The sequence below is a fragment of the Mchenga conophoros genome, linkage group LG7 (assembly GCF_057382185.1).
Source record: "Mchenga conophoros isolate Kocher_MC1m ecotype Shallow Benthic linkage group LG7, M_conophoros_male_GT1.1, whole genome shotgun sequence".
In the NCBI taxonomy this organism is placed as follows: Eukaryota; Metazoa; Chordata; class Actinopteri; order Cichliformes; family Cichlidae; genus Mchenga; species Mchenga conophoros.
Window position 1 is genome coordinate 8675246 of NC_140532.1, and position 25570 is coordinate 8700815.

General features: G+C 40.9%; 2 protein-coding genes across 3 annotated transcripts in view; both read left to right on the forward strand.

Moving 5' to 3' along the window:
• The first annotated feature begins 1080 nt into the window (after positions 1–1080).
• Positions 1081–13427, forward strand: LOC146569523 (guanine nucleotide-binding protein G(i) subunit alpha-1). Of its 2 annotated transcripts, none has more exons than XM_085281871.1 (9): positions 1081–1580; positions 4286–4328; positions 6241–6382; positions 7297–7454; positions 7589–7717; positions 8543–8672; positions 8756–8909; positions 12078–12271; positions 12383–13427. In XM_085281871.1, exons 1-8 carry the CDS (start codon positions 1463–1465, stop codon positions 12266–12268), a joined length of 1065 nt encoding a protein of 354 aa, XP_085137997.1. In that variant the 5' UTR covers positions 1081–1462; the 3' UTR covers positions 12269–12271; positions 12383–13427. The 2 variants fall into 2 exon arrangements, with proteins under 2 accessions (XP_085137997.1, XP_085137996.1); XM_085281870.1 differs by having other exon boundaries at positions 12379–13426.
• A 6468-nt stretch (positions 13428–19895) lies between these two features.
• Positions 19896–25570, forward strand: part of LOC146569524 (membrane-associated guanylate kinase, WW and PDZ domain-containing protein 2-like) — an 85753-nt gene continuing 80078 nt past the window's right edge. The window contains exon 1 of the mRNA XM_085281878.1: positions 19896–20563. Within this exon, the coding sequence (XP_085138004.1) occupies positions 20266–20563 (298 nt within the window). The 5' untranslated portion in view covers positions 19896–20265. The remainder of the gene's footprint in view (positions 20564–25570) is intronic.

Consider the following 25570-nt stretch of genomic DNA (forward strand, 5'->3'; position numbering starts at 1 on the left):
TGAACATCTTGTACTTATGTACAGTTGTTTGAACTGATGATGTTAGGATCTGCAGTTGTCTGGAAATGGCTCCTAGAGACTTTTGTGACTTGTTTAAATCTGCTATTGTGTCCAATTAGTGTTGTCAAGCAAATCCTTTTTATGCTGCAAGAGGAAATAACAGCTGTATTCAGTCATAAGCACAAATAAGACACATTTTAACCTTTAGCACCACTTATTGAAAGATTTAAGTGAGTGTATAAGCATTTATTTGAGCCTCTATGTATAATTTTGAACCTGTATGGATTAGAAAAAAATTTAAGTCATTAAAAATGTCTGCTGTACAACATGGAAAAAGAAAAATTCAAAGAAATCCCGAAATTGCCATGACATGCATAACCATGATAAGTGTAGACAGATAACCACAAATGTACCACTGTAATTTATATTTCTACTTTTCTAATTCTAAATAAACGTTTTTTGTTTTCTTTATCTAAATAAATGGTAAATGGTAAATGGCCTGTATTTGTATAGCGCTTTTCTAGTCCCTAAGGACCCCAAAGCGCTTTACACAACCTGTCATCCACCCATTCACACACACATTCACACACTGGTGATGGCAAGCTACAATGTAGCCACAGCCACCCTGGGGCGCACTGACAGAGGCGAGGCTGCCGGACACTGGTGCCACCGGGCCCTCTGACCACCACCAGTAGGCAACGGGTGAAGTGTCTTGCCCAAGGACACAACGACCGAGACTGTCCAAGCCGGGGCTCGAACCGGCAACCTTCCGATTACAAGGCGAACTCCCAACTCTTGAGCCACGATAATAATAATTAAGCAAATTAGCAATAAAATCTGTAAATTCACATTTTGCCTTAGTACGTGTTGAATTAACTTTGTGTAATCTGAATTTAAACTCACTTAGGGAACGTTTCAAAATTGTTAAACTGTTAAGCAATAAAGCGTGAATGCTTTCGAGTTTTGACTCTGTGTCTCGTGGTTTTCTTTCTTTTCCCACAGTGGTCACTTCCCAAAAATAAGCTTTCTGCTTTTTAAAAGAAGAAGCTTGTTGCGTTTCGCGCATGCGTAGTTTGCAGGTATGTGAGCGGAACACAGGAAGCGAACGTTTTTCGGACTGCTCCGCAGATGGTGCCGTCTGTTTTGCTTTAATGTGACTGACTCCACCTGCTTGACCAGTCGACTAATTTAAACCCTAGACGAAGATATCAGAAACGCGACACTTTGCTTTTTAACGATATCTGAGAAGCCTCGGCTGATAAATCCGGAGCTTGAGTGCGAGGTTAGGGCGTGTTTGACTCTTAACTGTTAGACAGACTGCCCCCTCCTCCTTCTTCTCCTCCTCCTCCCCACTGGATGCTAACTCGGTAGCCTTTGCATGTCGTTGCAGTCGTAGTCAAAAGTTGTGTTTTCGTGTGCGTTTATTGTATTTATTCGGAGGTCCGTTGAGGAACAGACAAAGATGGGGTGTACGCTGAGCACGGACGACAAGGCGGCGCAGGAGCGGAGCAAGATGATCGACAGGAATCTGCGAGACGACGGCGAAAAGGCTGCCCGGGAGGTCAAGCTGCTCCTGCTTGGTGAGAGAAAGATGGACGGACCGAGGGAGGGACGGGGACTGGGTCTGTGTGTTTCTGTGGGACTCTGGTTGCCCAGGCGTAAAAACAACCCGATAAAGGTTTAAATAAGTTTTTGTAGCTGCTAAAATTCAAGTTTTACCCAGCCTATGAAGCAACAGAGGCAAAGGTGGGGAAATGTCGGGGCTTTATTTGAATGTTACGGTGGTGTTAGCTAAAAAAAGTTTGAGCTAGTGGAGTTCCTATCTTTTATCCCTTGTTGAATTACCTCTAATTGTAACTGTGCTGTTAACTAACACTAGATAAGAGCACACTGATTAGTTGCTTCCACAGAAGCAAACCGCTAATACCCAGCGGTAAGTCGGTAAGCTAATTTAACTAAGCAATTAGCTGCTTAGCTAGTGTAACGCCTCGGTGCTAGCTTGGATTTGTTAGCCGTCAGAAAGCATCAATAACTTTCTGTAATCAAGTGTCTGTGTTGCTGTCTTTCGTGACTCCGACTAATAGCACATCTTTTAATATGGCTTAAAGTACAATAGCTAGCTAGCTCCCTTCCTGTTTCTTCGTGACGTAAATAAAAAAGAAAGTAGACGTGCCCTTAGATCGGTTATCTGTACTATCCAGCAAATATTTGAAACTAACACTTGTGAGCAGTGTTAAAGTTGTTATCTGTTGGAACAGCATTAAAGTATGTGCGAGCTCCACTATTCAACAGGTCTCGAATAATACGCCCCCCCCCCCTCCTGCGAGACATGTTTGCTCTTCTGAAGCGTTGTACACACAATTTAAACCCTCTGTATCTATACCTGTTTGTATCTCTGTATGACTTGCTCTTATGTCATCCAAAACTGCATTATCCAAATGCTGTGTGGGGGAGCATTAGTGCTGCCATTTGAATATGTTGGCCTACCATGCAAATATGTTCAGAAAATTGCATACTTAAACTACTAATGCTGCTTAAAAAATGTTATGGCCCAGCTTTCAAATTATGGGATGTAAACCATAGATAAGCTTCCAGTTAACATAACCGCATGTCACATTTCTCCAGGATTATTTCACAGTTTTAAGGAAAGCTGCCACACCTCTCCATTCTTCCCATTACATGACCACTCTCGCCTATCTCAGCATGGATAGATGGGGTAGAGGTTGCATAGCAACCTATGCAGCCGGGTTGACAGTAATGCACGCACGACAGAAACGGTTAGTGCGTGCTAATGGGATGCCTGCCACAGCCATGCAGTCTGCAAGCTGTTTTTGAAAATGCAGTCTTATTCTGCATCTCGCAGCTAATCTCTGCTCAAGCAGGGCTGTGGCACCAGCTATTCTCCAGCATGGCTTCACAACCCCATACGTCCTGTTGTCAAGCCTGTGCGTCATTTGAGATGAAACCTTATTTGAATTTTCATGGTGCTTTTACCTGTCACGATTCCCACAACCACCTGCATGAGATGCAAGTTTGGTTTGTGGATTCATCATCTAATGGTCTGGCTAATCTGTTTAAACACAAAGATGTTTTACATCCACATTTGTGACGTTGAATATCTGGTGTAATGTTCACGTCTCTGAGGGAGACTGATATGTTCTCACTGCAGTTTGCTGCTCTGTAATGCTTCCCCGCTGGGGATGTATGCAATAATACAGTAATCAGCAAATGACAGGCTCTTGCAATCACTGCTTTGAGTGGGAGGGCTGTCTTAATTGTAGAGTTTTTGCAAGCAGCTTAAATGCAAATATGAGACAGGTTTTTATTTTTGTGTAGCATTATTTTTGCAAACAAATGACAGAAAAAGCAGCATAGGTGCAAAAACTGCAGAGATATCTGCATTTTATAAGTGTGTATTTTGTTTTCCCTGTCATCTCGTCTCTGTGGCAAAACATTAACCATTTTACTCCACCAGTTTTTGTCATAATTGGTTTCTATTATCCCTTCAATTTCAGCAGCTCAGTCAGGCGCAAGCGTGTTTGCAAATTAAATTTAAGTGATGTTTTCAGTACTGGTAGCTCTATTGTGTGTTGCTGTTTTCATATGGGATGATGAAGTGGCAAATCGCTCCAGCCACTGGGGAACTAAAAGTCCCGGGAGGGGTAAGCTAATTAAAATGTTGTGTGCTCATCTTAAAACATGCCTTAATCTCAGATGGAGTTGTTGAGCTTTATGTGAAATGAAACAGCATTGTATTTTTCTTATATTTTGATATGTGTCACCTAAAAGGCAGTAGTGGTATCACGCTGCCTTATATACTGTAGTGTTGTAGTCATACATAAATCATTGGAGATGCAGTTCAGAGTCCTGCCAAGCTGGTATGGGATGAATTTCTTACACAAGGAAGTTTAAGCTGTCTATAATCTCATTGACGAGACGATCCAATTAATTAATCCAATTGCGCTTTGTGACTCAACTAAATCTGACCTCAGACACCGCTGTGGGTGTTCATACACCACAGGCAGAACTCACTTAAAACTTGAAAAAAGTGCATTTAACAGAAGCTAGTCTGGCACCATTAACTTATCTTAGTGTTTTAAATGTAGGGCTGCACAGATACTCGAAATGAATCATGCAGTTTGGTGTTTAAAGGTAAACTATGCGTGTTTATTTCACACTGGTTGGCATTTAATGTAATTTTGTAGGTTTGAACTGTACCCGCTTCTGTTTTGAAATAATTAACACAATTGCTGTAATTTTCTCTAACTTCTGTTCTGTGTTTCAGGTGCTGGGGAGTCTGGGAAGAGTACCATTGTTAAACAGATGAAGTAAGCATGAATGAATCAGTAATACAGTTTAGAATACATCAAGCACTAAGATACTTGATGTATTTTTTTATTAAAAAGGGTGATCACAGTATACCAGTGCCAATCTCAGTGAATTCCCTTATGATGCATTAAGAGTATGGATTATCTAACGCAACTGTGATAATTAGAAATTATCACATGACACTCAGTTTTTGTTTGTGATGGAAATATTTGTTCTTTTTAATGTTAAACATACAGTATAAAATACACCATGTGGTGAATAGGCAATATGTGGAGCACAACCATTTCCTTCCCGCACAGGCAACAAAAAATGTTCTATTTTAATGGGCATGTCATCCTCATTCTACAACAGGGGTGGGCAATCTCAGTCCACGAGGGCCGGTGTCCCTGCAGGTTTTAGATGTCCTCGAACCAACACAGCTGATTTAAATGGCTGAATTTGCTTCTCAACATGTCCTGAAGTTCTCCAGAGACCTGGTAACGAATTAATCATGTGATTCGGTAGTGTTGACCCAAGATGAGATCTAAAACCTGCCGGGACACCGGCCCTCGTGGACTGAGATTGCCCACCCCTGTTCTACAACATGAGAGACACACACAGTCAAATCTGAAGAAGAAGAAATAATCTACTCTCTAAATTATTCCCCATTCTTTCAGGGCAAAGATGTTTTAACTCTAGATTTAAATATCTGAGACTTCTTTTTTTAAAATAAGTGCAGTTTAAATGATACACCTTTGTTTTTCTACACTGTAAGGGAATGCAGGTGTAGCAAATCTAAGAAGCCCTTTTTTGACCATAAACTTAAACATAAAACCTTAAAAAAAATACATAAAAAGCAGCAAGTCATTAACCAGATTGTCCCATAGTTAATTATTTTTAATTCCCCCAAAAACATTCAGTAAAAAGTAATTGAGTAGAGGCTTACTCAAAAAACAATTGAAAGTTGTTCTGTTTTTATTTTACTTAATATCTGTCATATATGCTGCCAGAAGCTCAGGCTTCAGACTGCTCCAGACACGCAGTTTAAGATATTTATTCTGCTCTTGGCTCTGTATGATGTCAGAATGGGTATTCCTAATATTTTCATCTCAAGCACACCACTCTGGCTGTGAATACATAAGCCTCACATACCTGTCGTTTAGACCTTCAGTTTGTGAGGAGCAGCCAGTCAGAGATAAATGTCCTCATAGGGGGAGGAGCTACAATGCTTAAGATGATCTGAGAACCTGCATCATATCTCATCGAAAAATAAATAAGGATTATTTTCAACTGGAAATGATGCGGTACTACTCTAAAAATAGTCTAAGAATAAACACTAAAGAAAATAGAGGCATAAGAGCTTGAATTAGAATTTGATTTTAATAAGTACGGTTAATCATTCAAATTATACAAGTGATCAGTAAAAGTATAACTCTCTATATATTTTTAAGTCTGTTTGACAGAGCTTTGGTACCAACTTTCAGCCCATTGTTTAACTGAGAAGGCTCCTCCACTAGGTTGGTTCATTGTGTCATTTCTATTAAAACAAAAAAAGCAGCCACCAGGTTCACTTAGCTGGTGAACATGGTGGAGTATTAGGCAACTAATGAGCCAGACATTTCCCTCGGGAGCTGGGAGAGACCTAAAACAGAGCTAGAGCAAACGTGACTCCAGATGAGCAGCAGCATTTACTTGTATCTCCTGGATTTCTAAAGCAGTTGATTGCTTGTTTGGCCTTGTTGCAGATTTTAATAGCAATCTCTAACATGAAATGGACCATTATTTATACATTTTATAATCTATTTTGATATGTTAACTATCAACCAGTTTACCAGCATTTAAAGAACAGATTGAATCCCATTGTTTGTACTTATTGTATGAAATTAGAATTAACTGTGGCACGCCTGCTAATGTTCTCTCTTTGTGTTTCAGGATCATCCACGAAGCAGGCTACTCAGAGGAGGAGTGTAAGCAGTACAAGGCTGTGGTCTACAGCAACACCATCCAGTCCATTATTGCCATCATCAGAGCCATGGGACGCCTCAAGATTGACTTTGCTGATCAAGCCAGAGCAGTAAGTGACAGAAAACACAGCATCCAGACAACCTCACAGATTGTCTGTGGTAACAGCGGCTTAGTCATTTGCCTTATGGGCAGGGTTCTTTGCATTGCAACCTTCTAGAGAAAAAAAAGGATTAAAAAACTAGGTCTGTGCTTAATATCACATTTAAAACATTTAAAAATAAGAATATATCCCAGCTATCTATGGAGATTAAGAAATATTTAAAGATTATGACCAGGACAGTGGGGTGGGAGAGGGGAGTTTAGGAAATTTAAGTAGAAGATGTGCAAAGTCCATGTAATAAATCCAGTGTACAAAATTATTATAGCCTGATTTATAATAAACAGGCAACATTTCTGTTTTTCTCTCTCACTGGAGACGTCGTGGCCATTGTTTTATTTCTGTTTTCACAAGTCTAGTTTATTAATATCCTGTTTGGCAGATTTTTTTTAAACAGACTCCTGTTTCTTTTTGCAAATCTGTTTCTCCTTTTTTTTTTTTTTTCCTCCTTTTTCTTTTTTTCCCCTCTTGGCATAACAAAAGAGCTAGTCATTGTGTCTGCGTGACTGGCCTGGCTCTCTCATCGTGACCAAGTTTAATCCTGAAGCCTTTCTTTTCTGATTTTATGCTCTCTCAAATATCAAGGTTTTTGCCTCTGGCGTTTAGACACTGTGCCCCTTTTGAAATCTAATTTTATGTAAAGTATAACAGGTGAAAGACTGGGAAAAACACAGTTAATTAATTATTAATTTATCACTTTAGTTTGCACGGCCCGTTCGGCTAAGGAGTAACGACAATAGATGAATTGTGATCTTTCTAAATATAGAAAAAAATTAGCAAAACAAATCTAGTAAATCTTTGTTTCTATTTGATAATGAGTTAACCTTCTTTAGGCTGTTTTCAGTTAAGTGTCTCTGTGTCTTTAGGATGACGCGCGGCAGCTGTTCGTCCTGGCGGGCTCAGCAGAAGAGGGCTTCATGACCAGTGAACTGGCTGGGGTCATCCAGCGGCTGTGGAAAGATGGAGGAGTTCAAGCCTGCTTCAGCCGCTCCCGAGAGTACCAGCTCAACGACTCTGCAGCATAGTGAGTAGGATGCACGGACACGCATACTTCAAACAGTAGGGGACTGTCCTTGGAAGAATAACTCCCGCTCTTACGTCAGTGCTTTAGCTTGTTGCCAATCTTTCTTTCTCTTGTTGATTTTTCTCTTTCCAAAGTTACCTAAATGACCTGGACAGGATATCCAACAGTGCTTACGTTCCAACCCAGCAGGATGTGCTGAGGACCAGAGTCAAAACTACCGGTATTGTGGAAACACACTTCACTTTCAAGGATTTGCACTTCAAGTGAGTATAGCCACCATCATTGTTTTAGTTTTGTTTAAACACAGCAGTGTCTCGTGGTGCTCCATGTAAAGTCTACACTGACTCACATATGCCTGCCTTTATTTTTCATTTATGACTGTTAACCTTTAGAAGCCAAAATGGCTCATGGCTTTAAAAAAAGATAGAAAACTTCAGATGCACTAATACTAAACAATTTAGACCAAACACTGTGACAGGAGTGCCTCCAAGAACCAAAATGTGACATGTAGTAGGTAATGGTTTATGGCTTTCTTATAGCCATCAATTCTTTCCTCATTTTCATAGCTCATAAAATCATTTGGTGTCAAAGGTCTCTCATTTGCATTGTTATAGTTTCAGAAAAAGCTGAAATGTGTTGCTTGTCATGTTTTAAAATAAACACATGGAGACCCAGCCACCAGCTAACATTTATGCATAAATCTATATTTAAAAGTAAGAGAGAGAGCGCATATTGCAAGGATCAGAATCAGCAAATTCAGGAGTTTGCACTTTGATAGAAGATGTCCTGCTGTTCCTATGTGAGGCAACCACTAGTAGTTGATGCCTTGTTCATGAAAAAATGAAAAGCTACGAGTGGTCGGCCAGCATGTAGTCTCGTCACCTAATATCACACTGAATGCAAGAACACAGTAGCTTCATACTCTTGAAAACTAACTGAAAAAGCGGCTTTTAAAAGCTCTGACAGCTGTCCACAGTATTTTACACATTCTGAAAGATTTGCGTGTGTTTGTGTGAAAATGTCATCACCCAGATCATGTGAGTGTGTGAGAGTTGCATTTATTTAACAATATCTTTCTGTGATCTCAGAATGTTTGATGTTGGTGGACAGAGATCAGAGAGGAAGAAGTGGATTCATTGTTTTGAGGGCGTCACTGCCATCATCTTCTGCGTGGCTTTGAGTGACTACGACTTAGTGCTGGCTGAGGACGAGGAAATGGTAAGAGTTGTCTGACCCCGGCACACTCTGCCCACTAGTACGTCTCTGATCGGTAATCACTGTGCACTTCTCCTCCCGCTCAGAATCGAATGCACGAGAGCATGAAGCTGTTTGACTCCATCTGCAACAACAAGTGGTTTACAGAGACCTCCATCATCCTCTTCCTCAACAAAAAGGACTTGTTTGAGGAGAAGATCAAAAAGAGCCCCCTTACAATCTGCTTCCCTGAGTACGCAGGTGAGTCATATAAACAAACACTGACATGCAGAGCTGGTGCTTTATACATGCAAATAATGTCCTTTGTGTGTTGGCGGGGTATATAAATCATTAAGCCCGACTATGTATGCAGGATTTGGGCTTTTAATCGTGGATTTGTAATGATGTGTAGAAAAATTTAACCTTATTTAAACTGTTGTTTTTGTGTAGCATGACTAAGTCATATTTGGATTCCTTTATACTGTCAGAATCCTGTGATTATTGCTTTTAGAGCCTAACTTGTTTTGTAGCTACACAAAGGTGTGGCAGGCCCTGTAGATGAGACAGATGTTTTATCCCACTGCTCTGCTCTGGAGCTGTGTGGGCTGCTTCATGTTTAAACAATGCATTTTTGTCAGGTTCACAGATACAGATTAAATAGCCATGATTTTGGTTTGAATCTACACTCGAACATCATATCTGTAACATCATGCTGTCATCATCTATTTATATCGATGTGACGTAAGGATCCAGAGATTCAGTAGAAGATAAGTTTTAACCTTTTCTTCCCTAGGAGGCTCGCCGGGTCACGTTGTATTTATTGTGAAAGGACATTTTATGGTTTCCAAATGTGGTACACTCACTCAAGGGACCATTTCTGTGCCTAAAATAGATGTGGGGTTTGTCGTGTTTTATTTCTGCTGGTAAAGATTGAATTTTTAGAACCAGTTCAGTAATATTGGTGTCACACTTCTCATTACTTTGTGGTGGCCGTTTACTTCCTTATTTTACACACTGATAACTCACGTTAACTTTAAAAAAAAAAAAAAAAAATCACACTCAGCTGTGATACTAAGCGAAAGTTTTTCAATTCATAAAGCCAGATGTTGTTCATTTTGACCTCAGTATTGACTTTTAAGTAAGAAATTTTAAGTAACAACCATAAGCTTAAAGTACAACTTCCTTTTTTTTAAAGGGGGCTGTGTAAAATACGAATGAAAGCAGAATGCAGCGATTTTCAAATCTCGTGAACTTCTAAAACTGCGAACAGTTATTATTTGAGGAAATATACTGGCTTATTTTAAATTTGAAGGCACATCTCAAAAAAGCTGGGACAAGGCATGTTTACTACTGTGTGGCATCACCTCTTCTTCTAACAGTGTGTAAATGTCTGGGTACTGAGGAGACCAGATGCCTGTACTGTGAAGCGGGACTTTGGCTTATCCAGTTAAATTGAGTGTTAACGCTGAGTTTCCTGTATTTAAATCAGTTTCCTTATTGCATGTAGTGTATGACATTTCAAGCACACCTGCTCTTCATCAGACCACTGTACTGGGTGCATTGCCATGGTAACTGATGCTGTGAACCATATTAGAGATGGACATGTATGAAATCACCACCTACTGACCAGTCAGTCCTCCGAATAATTGTTGTCATTTCTGGAAGATTCCTTAGATGCCTTTGTACTGAGACTATGAGGGACTAAAGTCTTTATAAATTCTGCAAATAATTTATTTAATGTTAATAATATTATTGTTCCATAAGCATAAATATTTGTAGGCTGCCTTTTGTATTTTAAATCAAATTTTTCACCTATTGTAGCTTTAAGCCCACGTTTGGATTCTGTTTTTAATATTCGCATGTTACACTCAGAATGTTAAACACCACAGAGGCTGCAGCTGAAAGAATAAAAACTAAGACAAACACCCAGTTAAACATTAATCTGATTGAGCACTCGATTATAATCCATCAGGTTCTCCTGTGTTTTATTGATAGAGCTGTGTGTTAACTCACACAGTTTGCCTTCCTCCTTTTCTTCAAATATGCAAGACTTTTATTAAAATATAACAGATTTCCCATTTTACTGACCAAAACAGCTAAAGCCCTCACACATACAGTGCTGTTAATACTAAACTAGTATCCAGCGTCTTTCCTCTCACACACGTAATCGCTGATTTGCCTGCAGCAACTGTGCCACTTTCACTTTCAGTTAAACACATCATACTTTCAGTATTGTGTCTTACCTGTTGGTATTTTACTTGCTGTATAGTTTTATCTGCCTTTGTGAAGTCAGCCACACTGTTGCCAGCCCACTTATCTGTAATTGTGACTTGTGAGACAGTGCCAGGGAACTCCAGGGAACTCCCGGGATCTCCCGGATTAACTGCTTAAGCAGGACTTGCGGTCCAACAGAGGTAGCACATATGCTGTCCTCTCCAGTCTAAGGATGACCTGTCTGCCTGCAGGGAGCTCTGCTGTCAGATGGAGGCATTGTACAGCTTATCTGTGGGCCACTCTTGCTTGTAAAGTTGTCAGGACTTTTAGAAGACCTCTCTCTAAGACTGCCTTTTTTTTTTTTTTTTTTTAAATACCCAATCACCAAAGTGATTGACTTGTTAGCAAAATTGTAATTCAGATGTTTGGTTTTTGGGTTTGTTTGTTGTTGTTTTTTTGTGGTTTTGTTTGTTTGTTTTCCCCTGCCTTTTGTTACCCTGTCCTAACTTATTCAAGACATGTTGCTGCAATCAAACTTGGAGTGATCCTAGTTTTATCTCATCTGTTTCTATGTTTTGAACAAAATTAAATGTGGGCTTGTGAGATCTGCACTTCCTTTTGGAATTAGCGTTATGGTAAAACATGCTTTTGCCCTTCTGTTATTCTCCGTAACCTGTCAGGTGAAACCCTTGCTTGAATAAATGTCAAATTATAAACAAAGTCAGCCGAGAAGTAAATATTCTGCAGCCAGGTTGGAGAAAAACAAGGGCAACAATAAATCCGAATTGACACTGGAGCGGCATTTTTGGAAAGCATAATTAAATTGCAGCTTGACACCAGGCTGGAACTGCTATTTAACGGCCTTCACGGCCGGGTAGTGCATGCTGTTTATTTGAGACTGAGCTCAGGACAGGTGCCTGTTGAACATTGAACCACACAACACTGACACTCAACCTGTACGTCACTGCAGAGTGAAACGACTGGAGGTCAGCAAAGGAACAACTTTCACAGGGCGTTAAGTTTTATAGTTTTAAGTAGAACTCTAAAAGTGCGCACAGTCATATTCAGTTGATGAGAAACTGAAAAATAAGTGCCTCTATGCATTTTTTTTTTTTTTTTTAATATATATATGATGGCAGTGGAAAGACGGAACAGGCTTTAGATCTCATTTCTCCTTCTATTTCCATTTCCTCTTTATCCCCACCCACTTCATAGGCGCCAACACCTACGAGGAGGCCGCAGCATACGTCCAGTGCCAGTTTGAGGACCTAAACAAGAGAAAGGACACCAAGGAGATCTACACCCATTTCACCTGCGCCACCGACACCAAGAACGTGCAGTTTGTGTTCGATGCCGTCACTGACGTTATCATCAAGAACAACCTGAAGGACTGTGGTCTTTTCTAAAAGGTGACGTGTCATGTTTTGTCTGTGAACAGGCCGCCATATTTTCTGCCACATTTTCTCCTCTAACCAGGTTTTGGTTTGTTTGTTTGTTTTTTTCCCCCCCTGTTCAGGCAGCTTGGTGTCCGGTTTAATGAGTGACTTTATTCAAGAGGAGTGGAAGAAGCTTGGACTGATGTCACTTTTAACCCCTTATTAACTTATGTTCATCTCTAAAAGTTTAAAAATGGTATGTAGAGAAAACATTTTGTGTAAAATATTTGTACAACTGTCTATGGCCAGGGATTTTTTTCCTCTATTTTTAAAATGTGCTTCTTTTACCTTATTTTTATGTAAAAAGGGGGGCCTTTGCTTTTTCTTTTTTTGTCTGTGCATCACATTTTCTTTTTTGTAGTTGCTCGTGCCTTGCATGCCTTAGTTGCAGTGTTTCTTCTTCATTGTTCACTTGTTTATTTAGATGCCACCATTTAACTCTTCTCGAGTCCCTTCAATTCATACTATGTTTGTTTTTTTTTAATAATTCTGGCCACTTCACTGTTATATATACATATTTTTGCCTCCTTGTATAAAACAAGCAAGACCAATTCACTCTGATGCTGACATACTGTGAGAGCTGTGTGGAAACTGATGTGTGGTTTGCATGGGTGATACGAGCGAGGGCAAATGCACGTGTGTGTGTGTGTGTGTGTGTGTGTGTGTGTGTGTGTGTGTGTGTGTGTGTGTGTGTGTGTGTGTGTGTGTGTGTGCGCGCACAATATAAAACAAAGGGACTTTATTCCTCTACTTGTCATCCTCTTTCAAAGTTTTATTTTTCTAAGAGACCAAAAAGGAGCTCCTCACGAATCAAAAAGTGCACCTTGTCGATGCGCTGCTACAAACATTCCCGATTGAACCATGAAGGAAAGGGAAGCTTTGAAAAGAGGATGCCAATGGTGGCCTTGTAGCAGACAGTAGGACCATATGTAGATATGTGTTCAGTGCATAGACACAGTTGATTTGGTTACAAGTGCACTGTTACTCATTATGATCTGTGAAGGTTTAAAGTTACATCCCCCCCCCCCCTCCTCCTCAGCTCTGTTTCCATGAGATGGGGACTTTAGTGGACTAATCTCCATGATTTTGCTAATAAAAGGGTTGCTATGTTGAAACCATGGCAACTTATGCAAAAAAAACATGTTTGCCTCCTGTTTTTTTGTGTGTGTGTGTTATTTTATGAAAGGTAAGAAGCATTTTTAAATGCTTTTGAGAAATGTAGACCTTAAAAACCCATAACAGATGGTTTATCTCAAACTGTTTTGATCATTGTTTAAGGTTTTAAACCCAAGGGGGGGAAATAAACAAAACGCACTCTGGCTGGTTTTTTTTGGGTTTTTTTTCTCTTTCTTTCTTTTTTTTTTTTTCTCATTTACATTGTAAATTACATGTGTAAGAGTTTTAAATCGTTAACCCGATATTATTTGAGTTTTCCAGAATGAAGGAGGGGGAAGCACATGCAGTTAAATAAGCTCATATGCAGCCCGGTGTCCTATTGCAGATTTATTAGGTGAAAAGTGGGGAAAAAAATTAAACAACATCCTGTGATAGTTTTTGTTTTTTGTTTTTTTTTAAGTATTTAGACTTTTTACATAAGTCAAAGTTAGAATCCTGCTAAAGTGGCTTAATGGCACCCAGATTGTATATTGAAATGTACTTAATTGTATTTTTGTATTTCCTTCATATATCTGTACTTGAGCTGAGGTGATGCAAAAACTTCCCCGTTGTGGGATAAATAGTCTTATCTTATCTCTATATTTAGAAAACCTTGTTTTGAAATTGCATATCAAATTTCAGGGGGGCTGGTGGCACCCCATGTTCCCCCCCCCCAGGCATGCCTGCCGCTGTATGGAGAGAAATTTGCCTCAAAAGGGTTGCAAATGCATTCAATATTATACACAAGTGTAAACTAAGATTTACAAATCTCTACAATGATTTGTGTATAACTTCTGAGGGCTCACGAGGACCTGCTTCAATCCAGACACAAATACAAAGTAATTTGACCACATAAAACTATTTTACAAATGTGCACATCCAAACACAAACAGACACTACACAGTAGCCTATAAAAGGTTACTATATGGTTTAAATAATCTTATGGACTTCTGCTGGGAAAAGTGAGCACTCTGCTGCAGATGGGGGGGGGGACACCATTACTGTACATTACTGCAGATCATCCTCTGGAGTGAGTATGCTTACTAATCTGTATATTTTGAAGATATGTTTCAGGTCAAGTGGAATATCACTTTGATGTTAATCTTACCATCCTCTAATGAAAGCAGTCTAACATGTTAGCTTAATGAATAATCCTGAACATTTCAGGATGTGGCAGGCTACTGTGTAGTTTCTGTAATTGGTAAATCTGTGTTTTCTAGTAAAAGGGTTACGAGCTGTTCCGTTCCGTTCCGTAGAAAGGGAAACGAACGTATGTAGTGGAAACCCAGATGTCCAAGCTTTACACTGGGACGTGAATGCATCTTACATTTGTGCGTCTTTGTGAAGCTTGCAGCGATAAATTTACCCCACGTGATCTGTGTGTGTCAGGCGATTCGTGCACACGTATTTAAGGTTTTAAAGCGAGGGGGAGATGCTACGTTTAGTTTTAGACGTTTGTACGCACAGAAAGGTTTTCGAAAGTCAAAATGATCGGATTCGTGAACTGAACGTAATAAATTATGCGTAAATGATCAGTATTTATTCAGGTTTGAATGTACGCATTTGTAAAATAGTTTTACGTGGAGAAACTGCTTTGTATAGCGTGTGGATTAACGCACACACAAATCATTGTACACATTTGTAAATCTTTGTTTACCCTTGTGGATCATATCCTATACATTTGCAACCCTTTCGAGGCCCATTTCTCTCCATACCCCTGAAGCAGAGAGAAATGAGTACCTCGTCATCTGCTGAGCCACTTCCTTTTTGAGGGTTGTCTTGTTTTTGCTTCAGCAATGTACCTGTCGGTGGTTTCTTCTCAACTGGATAGACTGAAGTTTAACTGACTTTGTGTCACTATCCAAATGCAGACAGGATGTGGCTGATGGAAAAACCAAATTCTAAAACAACTGTGAACCAGGAACAAAGCTAAATATATCAAAGAATACACAATGTAAGTATAAACATTAAACAAACCAGGGATCACAAAGAATATTACAATAAACTGAACTAGAAAGTCCAAGACTCAGAACAGATAGATAGATGGATGGATTCCTCCAGGAAATTCAGTTTCCAGTTGCAATAAATAATAATAATAATAACAATTAGAATAAAAAAATAAAGGGGGGGGGGGGGGGGAATAAAATATGAATATATGTATAAATATAGCATATGAGCAAATTATACTGTGATTGAGTGTTCCCTTGAATTTTTAAGCTGTGTATGCTCCCAAAATCACTAAGAATCCATAAAAAGGGGACAATTTATATTTAAATGTATTTCTTTAAAAAGAACGATGCAGTTTAACATAGTTTCAACACGGAGCATGAAACTGATGTGCTGCGCATATAGTTTATAGATATTTCTAATTTCCAAATCTTGAACCTTTTCACATTCATAATCCATAAACAAAACTACAATATTTAATTAAATTACTAATGGCTTTTATTGCCTTAAAAACATACAGAATATACTACAGAAAACAGCTTCCATTACAAATATACTAGGCTATCTTTGGCACAGTGATCAGTAAGTCTGTGATTGTAGTTAATCTGTCAGAAATGTGTCTGTTTCATTAAAGAAACGGCTACATAAATAATATATCCTAATATTAACAGCTCAGCATAGGAAAATAAAAGCAACAACTAGCCCATCTAGTGTACGCTGTTAGTAACAGCATGTAACTAATAGACTGATGCCTGCTTGATGGTTATAAAGGAGACAAGGGGAAAAATTTAATCAGCAGTTTGGATATAATTAACAAAGATTGCTTGTGACAAAGATGCATTGGGCCTTCATATAAAATCTCCACTGGAAAGCCCCCGTGATTAGGGCTAATTAATCTTGAACTAGAGCGAGAAAGTGATTTTCTATCAAGCTGTGGTAATTTAAAGCAAGAACTGAAGCCCAAAATTATTTCCAGCATTCACAAGCTGATCAAAGGAATTAGTTTAGAGATAGTGAAAGGATTATCAGAACAACTGTCACATTCCAGTCTCTCTCCATATTTATATATTTAATAGACAGCTAGATGATGGCAAGGAACATCCCACAAATGGGTGGCAGCAGCAGCAGTGCCAAGGCTGTCTCCTATCTTGCAGACTTAGCTAAGCCATCGCCACTCAAGCACAATGATAGGGCATTAGCTGAGAGGAAACTATTTTTGGGGAGGCATTGTGTGATTTTAAAAGCTAATTGCAGGGTCATTTAGCTAATCCCTAAAGTCCTCCCGGGGAGATCAAACGGTGTGAATAACTTACTCAAAAACAAGGTATGTGTTTAAGGAAAAAGAGAAGGAAGGAACAGGGTGCCGGAGCAGACCACAAAGGGATCAAAAACCAGATGAGTGCAATAACCAGCACATTTTATATAAAGTTTGGTAGACTTGGAAGTATCAGTGTGAGATTCGTAAAGAAAAAACTTGCATTTAATGTAAAATATTAAGCCCACTAAAGCCAAGGAGAGGTTCTTTGCAGGACCACCTAATCTAAAATAACTGGTGCAGCTTCAAATCTCTGCTTTTGAGTAACATTTCTGCACCGAGCCGACACTGACACCACCACAGATCCACAGAAGCGAATATGATCTTAATCCTGCTGAATTTCCAGCCTCCTTTGTCTGGTTTGGTTTGGATTCAGTCTGGATTTTTTTTCTTTTTAACAGGTGTAATCTGGCATCGCAAGTTTCCCTTCATAATTAAATCTCATTGTGAGCTCGAAGAAAAAGCAAATGTGATTCAGTTGCCAATTCCCTAAAGCCATTCAGTCTAATTAACTTATTCTGTGTGTGTGTGTCTTGCGTTTGACTGTGAGTATGTGTGAAACAGATTTTTAGCTCCACTACACCCGTGGGTTCCTCATAGATGCGATCGTGTCATGTGCATGTGTAATTTTTAAAGTGTAAAATGCATGTCCCAAATATTGTTACAGTCTCATGTTTGCAGATGCATGCAGACACCCCTGGTCCCTTTTCCCTTAATCTGTGGATTGAATAAAGGTGATAAATAGTGGAGGAGACTGTGTGCGAGTGCCTGTGTGAAGGTGACCCCTCTCCCCCTCTGTCCTCGCTGAGCAATAAAAACAACTTAGTGTGCATTTTTTTTCTTTCCCCCGAATAGCAAATGCACAAAGCAGAGTCAATGAGGGAGGCGGTGAACTAAATCCATATAAGCTCTATTGAAATTCCCCCTCTGAGTGCGCAGGCTGCCTCGTGTTATTGTATTTTTGCCTTCTGTTGTTGGCAGTCTGCTTTAGGATGCTCATTACTTTCTGTCTATAATGATGATATAAAGTAATATCCGTATCTTTCTTCTTCCTCCCCCGCCCAGCATGCATAAACACGGCTACAAGCGTGTTTACAGGCCGCCTGAGATGGCCTGTATGGATGCCTTCAGGGTGCAGATTCACTGCTAATTCGACTGTTTTCTTCTGTTATTTGGACAATTCGGAGCAAACATCAGCATCAAAGTGACACTCAAGAAAAAAAAAAGGCGTATGTGTTCCTCCTCTTCAACCTCCTCCTAACACTGAAGCTGTGTCATTGTTCTCGAGTGGCCATACAGACACAGAGAGCTCCTGCTCTACTTTAGCATCCTGTCAGTAAAAAAAAAAAAAAATCTTGAAGTGCCAACGAGCCGCCGAAAGTGACTCCAAATTTAGCTGCTCGAGTTCAAAGCTTCGACAGCTGATGGCTTTTCTCTTTGTTCTTCTATCGCACTTCTGTTCACAAAGAGAAGGTCCAAAATAGTGAAAAACTCTGATCCAGATATAGATATATGAGCACAGGGGAAAAATTTAGTGTATGATTTATCCTGCCTGCACAAATATACAACTTATGTAACAAAGAGAGCGCCAGAGCAAGAGACTGCTCCACATTTGTATTCTCTTTGAAGGCAGCGTGAGCTGGTTTCATAATTTAGTGCAACCAGACCCAATAAATGAGCTGGTGTTGGAGTGAAAATGAAGAGTTTCAGTCCAGGCCAGAGGCCTCATGATGCTGCAATTCTGACGTCCACCAGTAGAGCAGAGCAAAAGCAAAACTGGGATTCATTTCCCCCATGGGTGTCTAGTCTACTAATCCAGCCAGTTTTCTGGATTATTCAGTAATATTTCTCTACTGCGATGGAGAAAATGAATCTAGTCTCCATCATCTGCTTAGAATTAGTGTCAGTGCCATCTGAACATCTGTATGACCTGAATGCTAAAAGAAACCCAAGTATGTAAAGATAGAGTCCACTGCTCCTTGTGTTTTATTCACTGGCTGCTTTCTGTGTACAGTAATGTTGTTTTGTAGGGAGAATGCTCACATTACACACACACACACACACACACACACACACACACACACACACACACATACACACACACACACACACACACACACACACACACATCCAGAGTGGCAGTAAGAGGGACCATCCTCCTCAGTAGATTCAGACCAGCAGCTCTTGACTGATGCATTAAATATTGAACGCAACTTTACTTCACCCACTTTCAGAAAGTCACGCAAGTCATGAAAAAGTAATGGCAACAAACGGATTTGTCGTTTTGTGTTGAACTTGGATTTATGTCATCATAGTTATGTAACTGTGACCAACACAGAGATGGCGAACTTTTAACAAAACACAAGTCAGGATGCGACGCTTTTTTCTTCGCATTATAACATTTAAACAAACAAAAACAAATTAAAAAAACATTAAAAAAACAAAAACAAACTTTTGTTTCTGCTCAACCATCCATGCAATAAACCTGTTATGTGCTGTGTGGATGAATTACAAAATTCCAACAATGAATCCACGAGGGATGAAAAGCGCTTTTTGAAGCGCAATATTTAGGAATGTATGTTCATGTAATGGACAGTCGTGCATGTCAGAACCAGGTATTGATGCACGAGGGAGGGTGTCTGTATGGATGTGTGAGGGAGGCGGTTACTGACCAACTACAGCAGTTTTACTCTAAACTGCGTATTAGTTTAACCATAGTTTGGCACACCTCTGTGCAGGTTTCCCCGCGTACTGTGTAGATATTATATTTATTTAGCAGAATAAAATCGGCATTAATAAATCCTTTTGTTACCCCAAGTCTTATATAAATAAAGCCTTTTATTAATTCTCTCTAATTTTTAGATACAAAATTTTGTACTTAGTGTTAACAAACAACCATTAATCTCGAAATCACCACATCCCGGTGAACCTGCTGTCCCTGGTGTTGTCCCGCGTGGTAATGCAGCCTTTGGGTAGTCTTTACAAGCTTGTTGCATATTTTTTAGAAAGGGAATATTCTGGCAAAGTCCACAGATATATGAATTTTGCAGCGCGAAACCTGCTGTTTCTCACACTCCCCAAACGCACTTGCGTGTAAATTGCGCGTGAGCAAGTTTATACAGGCTATCACGCAGCGTACCATATTTCGTCCTACATGTGTGCGATTACAGTGAGCCCGAGGAAGCTCCCCTGGCAGTGTAGTAAGAGTGAAGCGCCTCCTGTGCTATTTCCCCTCCTCTCCATCCCTTTACGCCGAACCAGAACCATTCATCTCTCCCCTCCTTCAGGCTTCACATCCGGGTCATCCGCCAGGATCTGTCTCTTACGTCTGTGTGTCTGACAGAGTGATAATTATTTCAGTCCGCTGCCGTGCTGTACTGCAGCTCTCTGCCCGACTGCGCGGCTCGCAGAGCGGACACTGCGCCAGCGTGCACCGGTGATGATGGAGCCACGAGCGCCGTGAAGCTGCAGCCGCTCGCACAAAAGGCAGAGATGAGACGGTAGGAGGCTTTTGCAGGGGCTAGCCCGCGGTGATTAACTCGCCCTAACGATGTCGAAGAGCCTCAAGAAGAAAAACCACTGGACCAACAAAGTCCACGAAGCGGTGATAACCCGGGGGAAAGAAGGCGAGCTGGGGTTCGAGCTGAAGGGGGGCGCGGAGAACGGCCAGTTCCCCTACTTCGGCGAGGTGAAGCAAGGGAAGGGGCTGATCCAGAGCGGCAAACTGGCCCAGGATGAACTGCTGCTGGAGGTCAACGACATGCCAGTAGCCGGGCTCACTACCCGGGACGTGCTGGCCGTGATCAAACACTGCAAAGACCCGGTCCGCTTCAAATGTGTCAAGCAAGGTGAGATATGCGCTGGACGGGAGAGGGGCCAGGAGCGCGGATCCGCGGAGAGGCGTGCGTGTGTGGCGTGTTTGTGTAAATGAGTGTTGCTGGTTTGATTAAGATGTCATTCGTGCAGTCATCTGTCAGTCTGCATTAAAGCGAGAAGCCAGTGTAAACACGGACCTTTGCTAGGCTGCAGGCCTGTTTTGTTGCTGAAATACAATTACGAGCCGTAATGAAGGGCTCAGTCCACCAGGATCAGCAACTATAATGATTACATCGCAGCCAGGAGCAGCCGCGGTCTGTTTATCGCTGGTTCGATGCCTCCAGGCTGGAGGGGGTGTGTCCGTTTAGGCTTGATGCCACAGCCTGCGGTTTTCTCCTTTTTTTTGGTCGAGGACGCGAGGCCTTCGCTGTGGATCAAATGTTTTTCTTCTTCTTCTCTCTCTTCTCTTTGCTGGCTGCTGTACAGTCTGAGCAGACAGACATGCTTCACACAAACAACTGCTGCATGCCAGCCCAGATCAGTGCTGTTATTCCACGATACCTGCACTCCCATGAAGCTTTCATATTGATCACCCCCTTTAAAAATTCACTGGCATGTGCACATGTGGTGCTCATGAAATACTCAATAATTGTGCAGGTCATGCTTAGGGTAGCTTTGAGGGTGCTTTGATTAAAAAAACAAAATCAAAACCAAACTGTAGCCTCTGAAGATGGAGGGTTGTTGTGATGTTCCAGTGGATTTCTGGCAGCAGACTTGACTGAGTGACCTGCTTCTGTCAGCCAGTGTAAGAGCAGTCAGGGTGTCTGCGCAGAGAGAACATTGGATAGAAGTTAAAAGTGGAGGAGATGCTTATCATCGCACCCTCTGAGGTTCAGTTAAGCCCCAGTAAGTGGCTAAAAAGGGCTGCGTTCCCAGCTGCGAAATAAGCCTCAGTGTAGCTTGAAATCACGCAGTTTTTTAATTTTATTTTTGGACATTGCCGAGCATGTTTACAGAGGATTCGCCTGCTCTGTCTCAGTCCCTGTGTTTCCATGGGTTGCATCAACGTGATTGATTACTGAATTGGAGCTGCTGACAGAGTGGGAGTGTGGTGTTGTGATGTGTGAGGGGTTAAAATGCTAATGTGCCTCTAACAGACAGGTCTATTCTCTTCCTCCCTCACTTATGCATTTAAACATGAGTCTATGCGTGTATTGAACTTCCCACCTCGCTGCTCTCCAGATGAACGTCGTCTTTGCCGAGAACGTCCTTGAGCCCTCTGCTGTTTGTGCACAGCTTCTTGTCCCCTTCACTACATATATTTTTTCGCTCCCTCTCCCTCTTTCTCTCCCTGTCATATTAGTATTTGACTTCCATCCAGTGGAGAGCGGAGTATATTTATGGAAGACAGTTGCTGACACACTCACGGCCCGCCGAGGAATCATCTAGAAGGAGTCCAGCCGCTCGACTCAGAGGCCACACACAGCCAAAAAAAAAAAAATCAGAGATATGGATGTCCCGTCTGAGTGCACAATCACGTCTGCCCGACCGTGCAGACATGCACGCACTTACACGTTTTAACAGGCTATTTCCAGTCAGGTACACTGTAGAAAGCCCCGCTCCAGTCCCAGAGGGATCACTGCACTGGCAGAGAGGCCTGATGGACCTCCACATTGAGGTGACTCTGCCGTCACCTCCTTCATGTGCCTACATCACAGTCTTTTAGGAACTACGGCATTCAGACATGTTTTCACTGTGCTCTCATTTAAATCGATGGGACGAGGGAAGCCAGTCATGCAGATTTTACTGGAACAAACATGCATATTTGTTTCCCCCAAAAAATATCTGTGTTGGCAAATTTTTTTTGTGTGCATTGCACCACGCAGGTGTGAGCTGTCATTTAGGACGTATCACTTTCTAAAAGTGTCCATAAACATCATGTGTCAATCAGTCAAACTGCTTTCTTTTATACAGAAATTATTTAAGCGTGATAGCTGGATTGCCAACAAAGAAACAATTTCAAGTGCAGATCTCAGGGGAGTTGTTATTTATTCCCCGTCTATGTTTGTGTGTGTGTTTAACTGCTTCAAAATTCTCACCCCTCTGTCTTGTAAATGAATGTGCTGTAAATAAATCTCACCATCAAAGCAACAAACTGCACCACAAAATACCAACAAAGCATAACAATTTCTACATTTTTTAAGCAATACTCTGGAACTTCCTGGCTGAACGGATAGCTGAGTGGTTAGGTCAGTCACTGCGTGGGTTCAAATGCTTTGTGTCATCTTCCGCTCTCTCCTAATTCCACCCTCCACCCCCCTAAAAAACCAAAAGCTTAAAACAAAGGGCCTTTTCACTGATGACACTGTGTCGTGTCATAGCTGGAGAGTCACGGATGTTATAAGAAAACGAGTGAGTCCACGCTGGTTCGCTGTTGGCGTGACACGAAACGAGGGCTGTTATGACAATTAGTGTGTTGTTGTTGAGCTTAAACTGCTCGTTTGTACATTAGATGTTGCTTGTGCCCGTTTGCACCTAATGATTTTGATGTAGAGCTCTCCTCCATGTTCATCACCTCATCCGGAGCGAGCGTGAGTGAGGTGCAAACGGCTGCTCGACTCAGTGAGGCAGATTTATAGAAGTGCCATGAAGATCACAACCGCAGAGGTGTTAGAACAGTATGGAGTGGAGAGAAGTGTGAATAAGTGTGTGTATGTGTGTGTGACAAAGTGAGAAAGACAAAGGTGGAGTTTTAAGAGAAGAGTGTGGTGGAGATGTGAGAAAAGACACTTGGCAAAATGGACTCTGTTCCCTCTTGTTGTTATTATTCATTCATTTATTTATTTATTTATTTATTTTACAGACGATGTCTGGCAGGTTCTTCATTCTTAGGCTACGTCTACACTAATGCGTTTTCGTTTGAAAACGCATCATTTTCTCTCCGTTTTGGCCTCCCGTCCACACTCAGATGGCGTTTTCCTCAAGGTAAAACGCAGCGTTTTGAAAACGTTCTCGAAAACGCATTCATTTCAAAACGGAGCTGTCCCGTCGCAGTGTGGACACTCGAAAACGCAGACTTAGTCATGTGATGCAGTCCATCCATCCATCCATCCATCCATTCGCTTCCGCTTATCCTTTTCAGGGTCACGGGGGGCGCTGGAGCCTATCCCAGCTGTCATGGGGCGAGAGGCGGGGTACACCCTGGACAGGTCGCCAGTCTGTCACAGGGCCAACAACAGAGACAGACAACCATTCGCACTCACATTCACTCGCACATTCACACCTAGTGGCAATTTGGATTATCCAATTAACCTATCCCCACGAGTTGCATGTATTTGGACATGCAGCTTGTTTCCAGTCATGTGACCAATTAAACAAAGATAGCGGAGTGCATTATACAGCAGTTGTGTGGATTGCTTTCAATTTTGACAGCCCTAAAAAAAGATTAATATCACTTTGTACATGCTCCAGATATCTTTTCTTCAAATTCTTTAATTCTCACACGCTTTTGCGCATGCGCAGGACTGGAACGTAAGCGTTTTGGGCCGTTTCAATGTGGACGCGCAACTCTGTGAACATGACTGAAAACGCTAGTGTGGACGCAGAGCGTTTTCAGAAGAAAAGGCAGTTTTCAAATCTATCCGGGCTAGTGTGGACGTAGCCTTAAAAGCAAAATAATGTGTTTATGTCTATACCTGTGATGTTATCTTTCTCCCCTCACCCCAAATCAGTCGCAACAGATGGCCTCCCTGAGCTTGTTTCCTGTTAAAAGGGAGTTTTTTTCTCCCCACTGTCACAAGTGCATTGCTCAAAGGGGTCATTTGATTGTTGGGGTTTTCCGTATTACTGCAGAGTCTTTACCTTACATCTTGAGGCGACTGCTGTTCTGATTTAGTAGAAATAAAAAATGACAGCATGTTGAAAATGTTCAGTAATGTTTGGAATCTCATTAATTTTCACTGCTGTTTTCAGTTTTTTGGGGGGAAAAAGCCCCTGAAAAGTTATATGACTAAAACTTAATCGATAAACTTGGAGACAAATAAGACAAGTGGTAATATCAGCTGTTTTGGGAGCCTTTTTTCTCTCATTCAGATTCAGGCTGAATCTACAACAAGTCCTGATATAATTTACATACCAATAAGCAGAATATCAGAAATGCCCTTTTCCCTACTTGAAGATTCCTCCATATAAGAAAAGAAACCAACGCTGTCACTGCTTGTCTCTCTGAAATTTAATTTTATCCCCTCCAAATGTAGTATATATTTTTGGCTCGCGGAGAAAAGTGTGGAGGTGGAAGACCCCGGGATGTTTTATGCAGTTGGGTTTGTGAGCACAATATGTGTTCCTTCTGAGGGAAAACAACATGAATTCAAAATGTTAACATGGCCTTTAACATCTAAGTGGAGCACAGTCAGCCTCCGTCACACTGTGCAGCACTCGCCCACAGCTTATACGGGGCAGGCCAGCAAGCTCGCGGTTCCTTAATGAAACTGTTAACTGGGATTCTGCAGACAGCAGTAAAAACATATGTTCGTCCTACTGATTGCATAAATTTGATGATCTGCTTTGTGAAGTTGACTGTTTCAAATCTGCAGTTTACAACAAGAACGCGGGCTCATTTGATCGCAATTTTGCTTCGAATTCGTTAAACATCACATCTTCAGTTTGACACAAAGGTCTTCTTTTAGATGTATGGTTGAGATGAGCGAACATTCATGAAGGCTTAAATGTGCACCTGTTAACTGCGTATGCATAGATGGAGTGATTATATGCTGCCTAAACAACCTATCAGCAAATAAAAATGGTACTTATTGAAGTTTCTGTGTTGTGTTAACATGAATTTTGCACTGCTCAAGTTCAGACATGGTGTGATGAAGACCAAACAATTGACCCATTTCTTAGAATGAAGACTTCTTTGTTTCATAAGAATAATAGGGGAATAAATAACACCAAAATAAAGTAAAATATAGTAGCGTTAGCCTTAAAAATCTTTGTATTAGTAAAAATGTAGTTTTTTAGATGAACCTTAATTTTTTTTT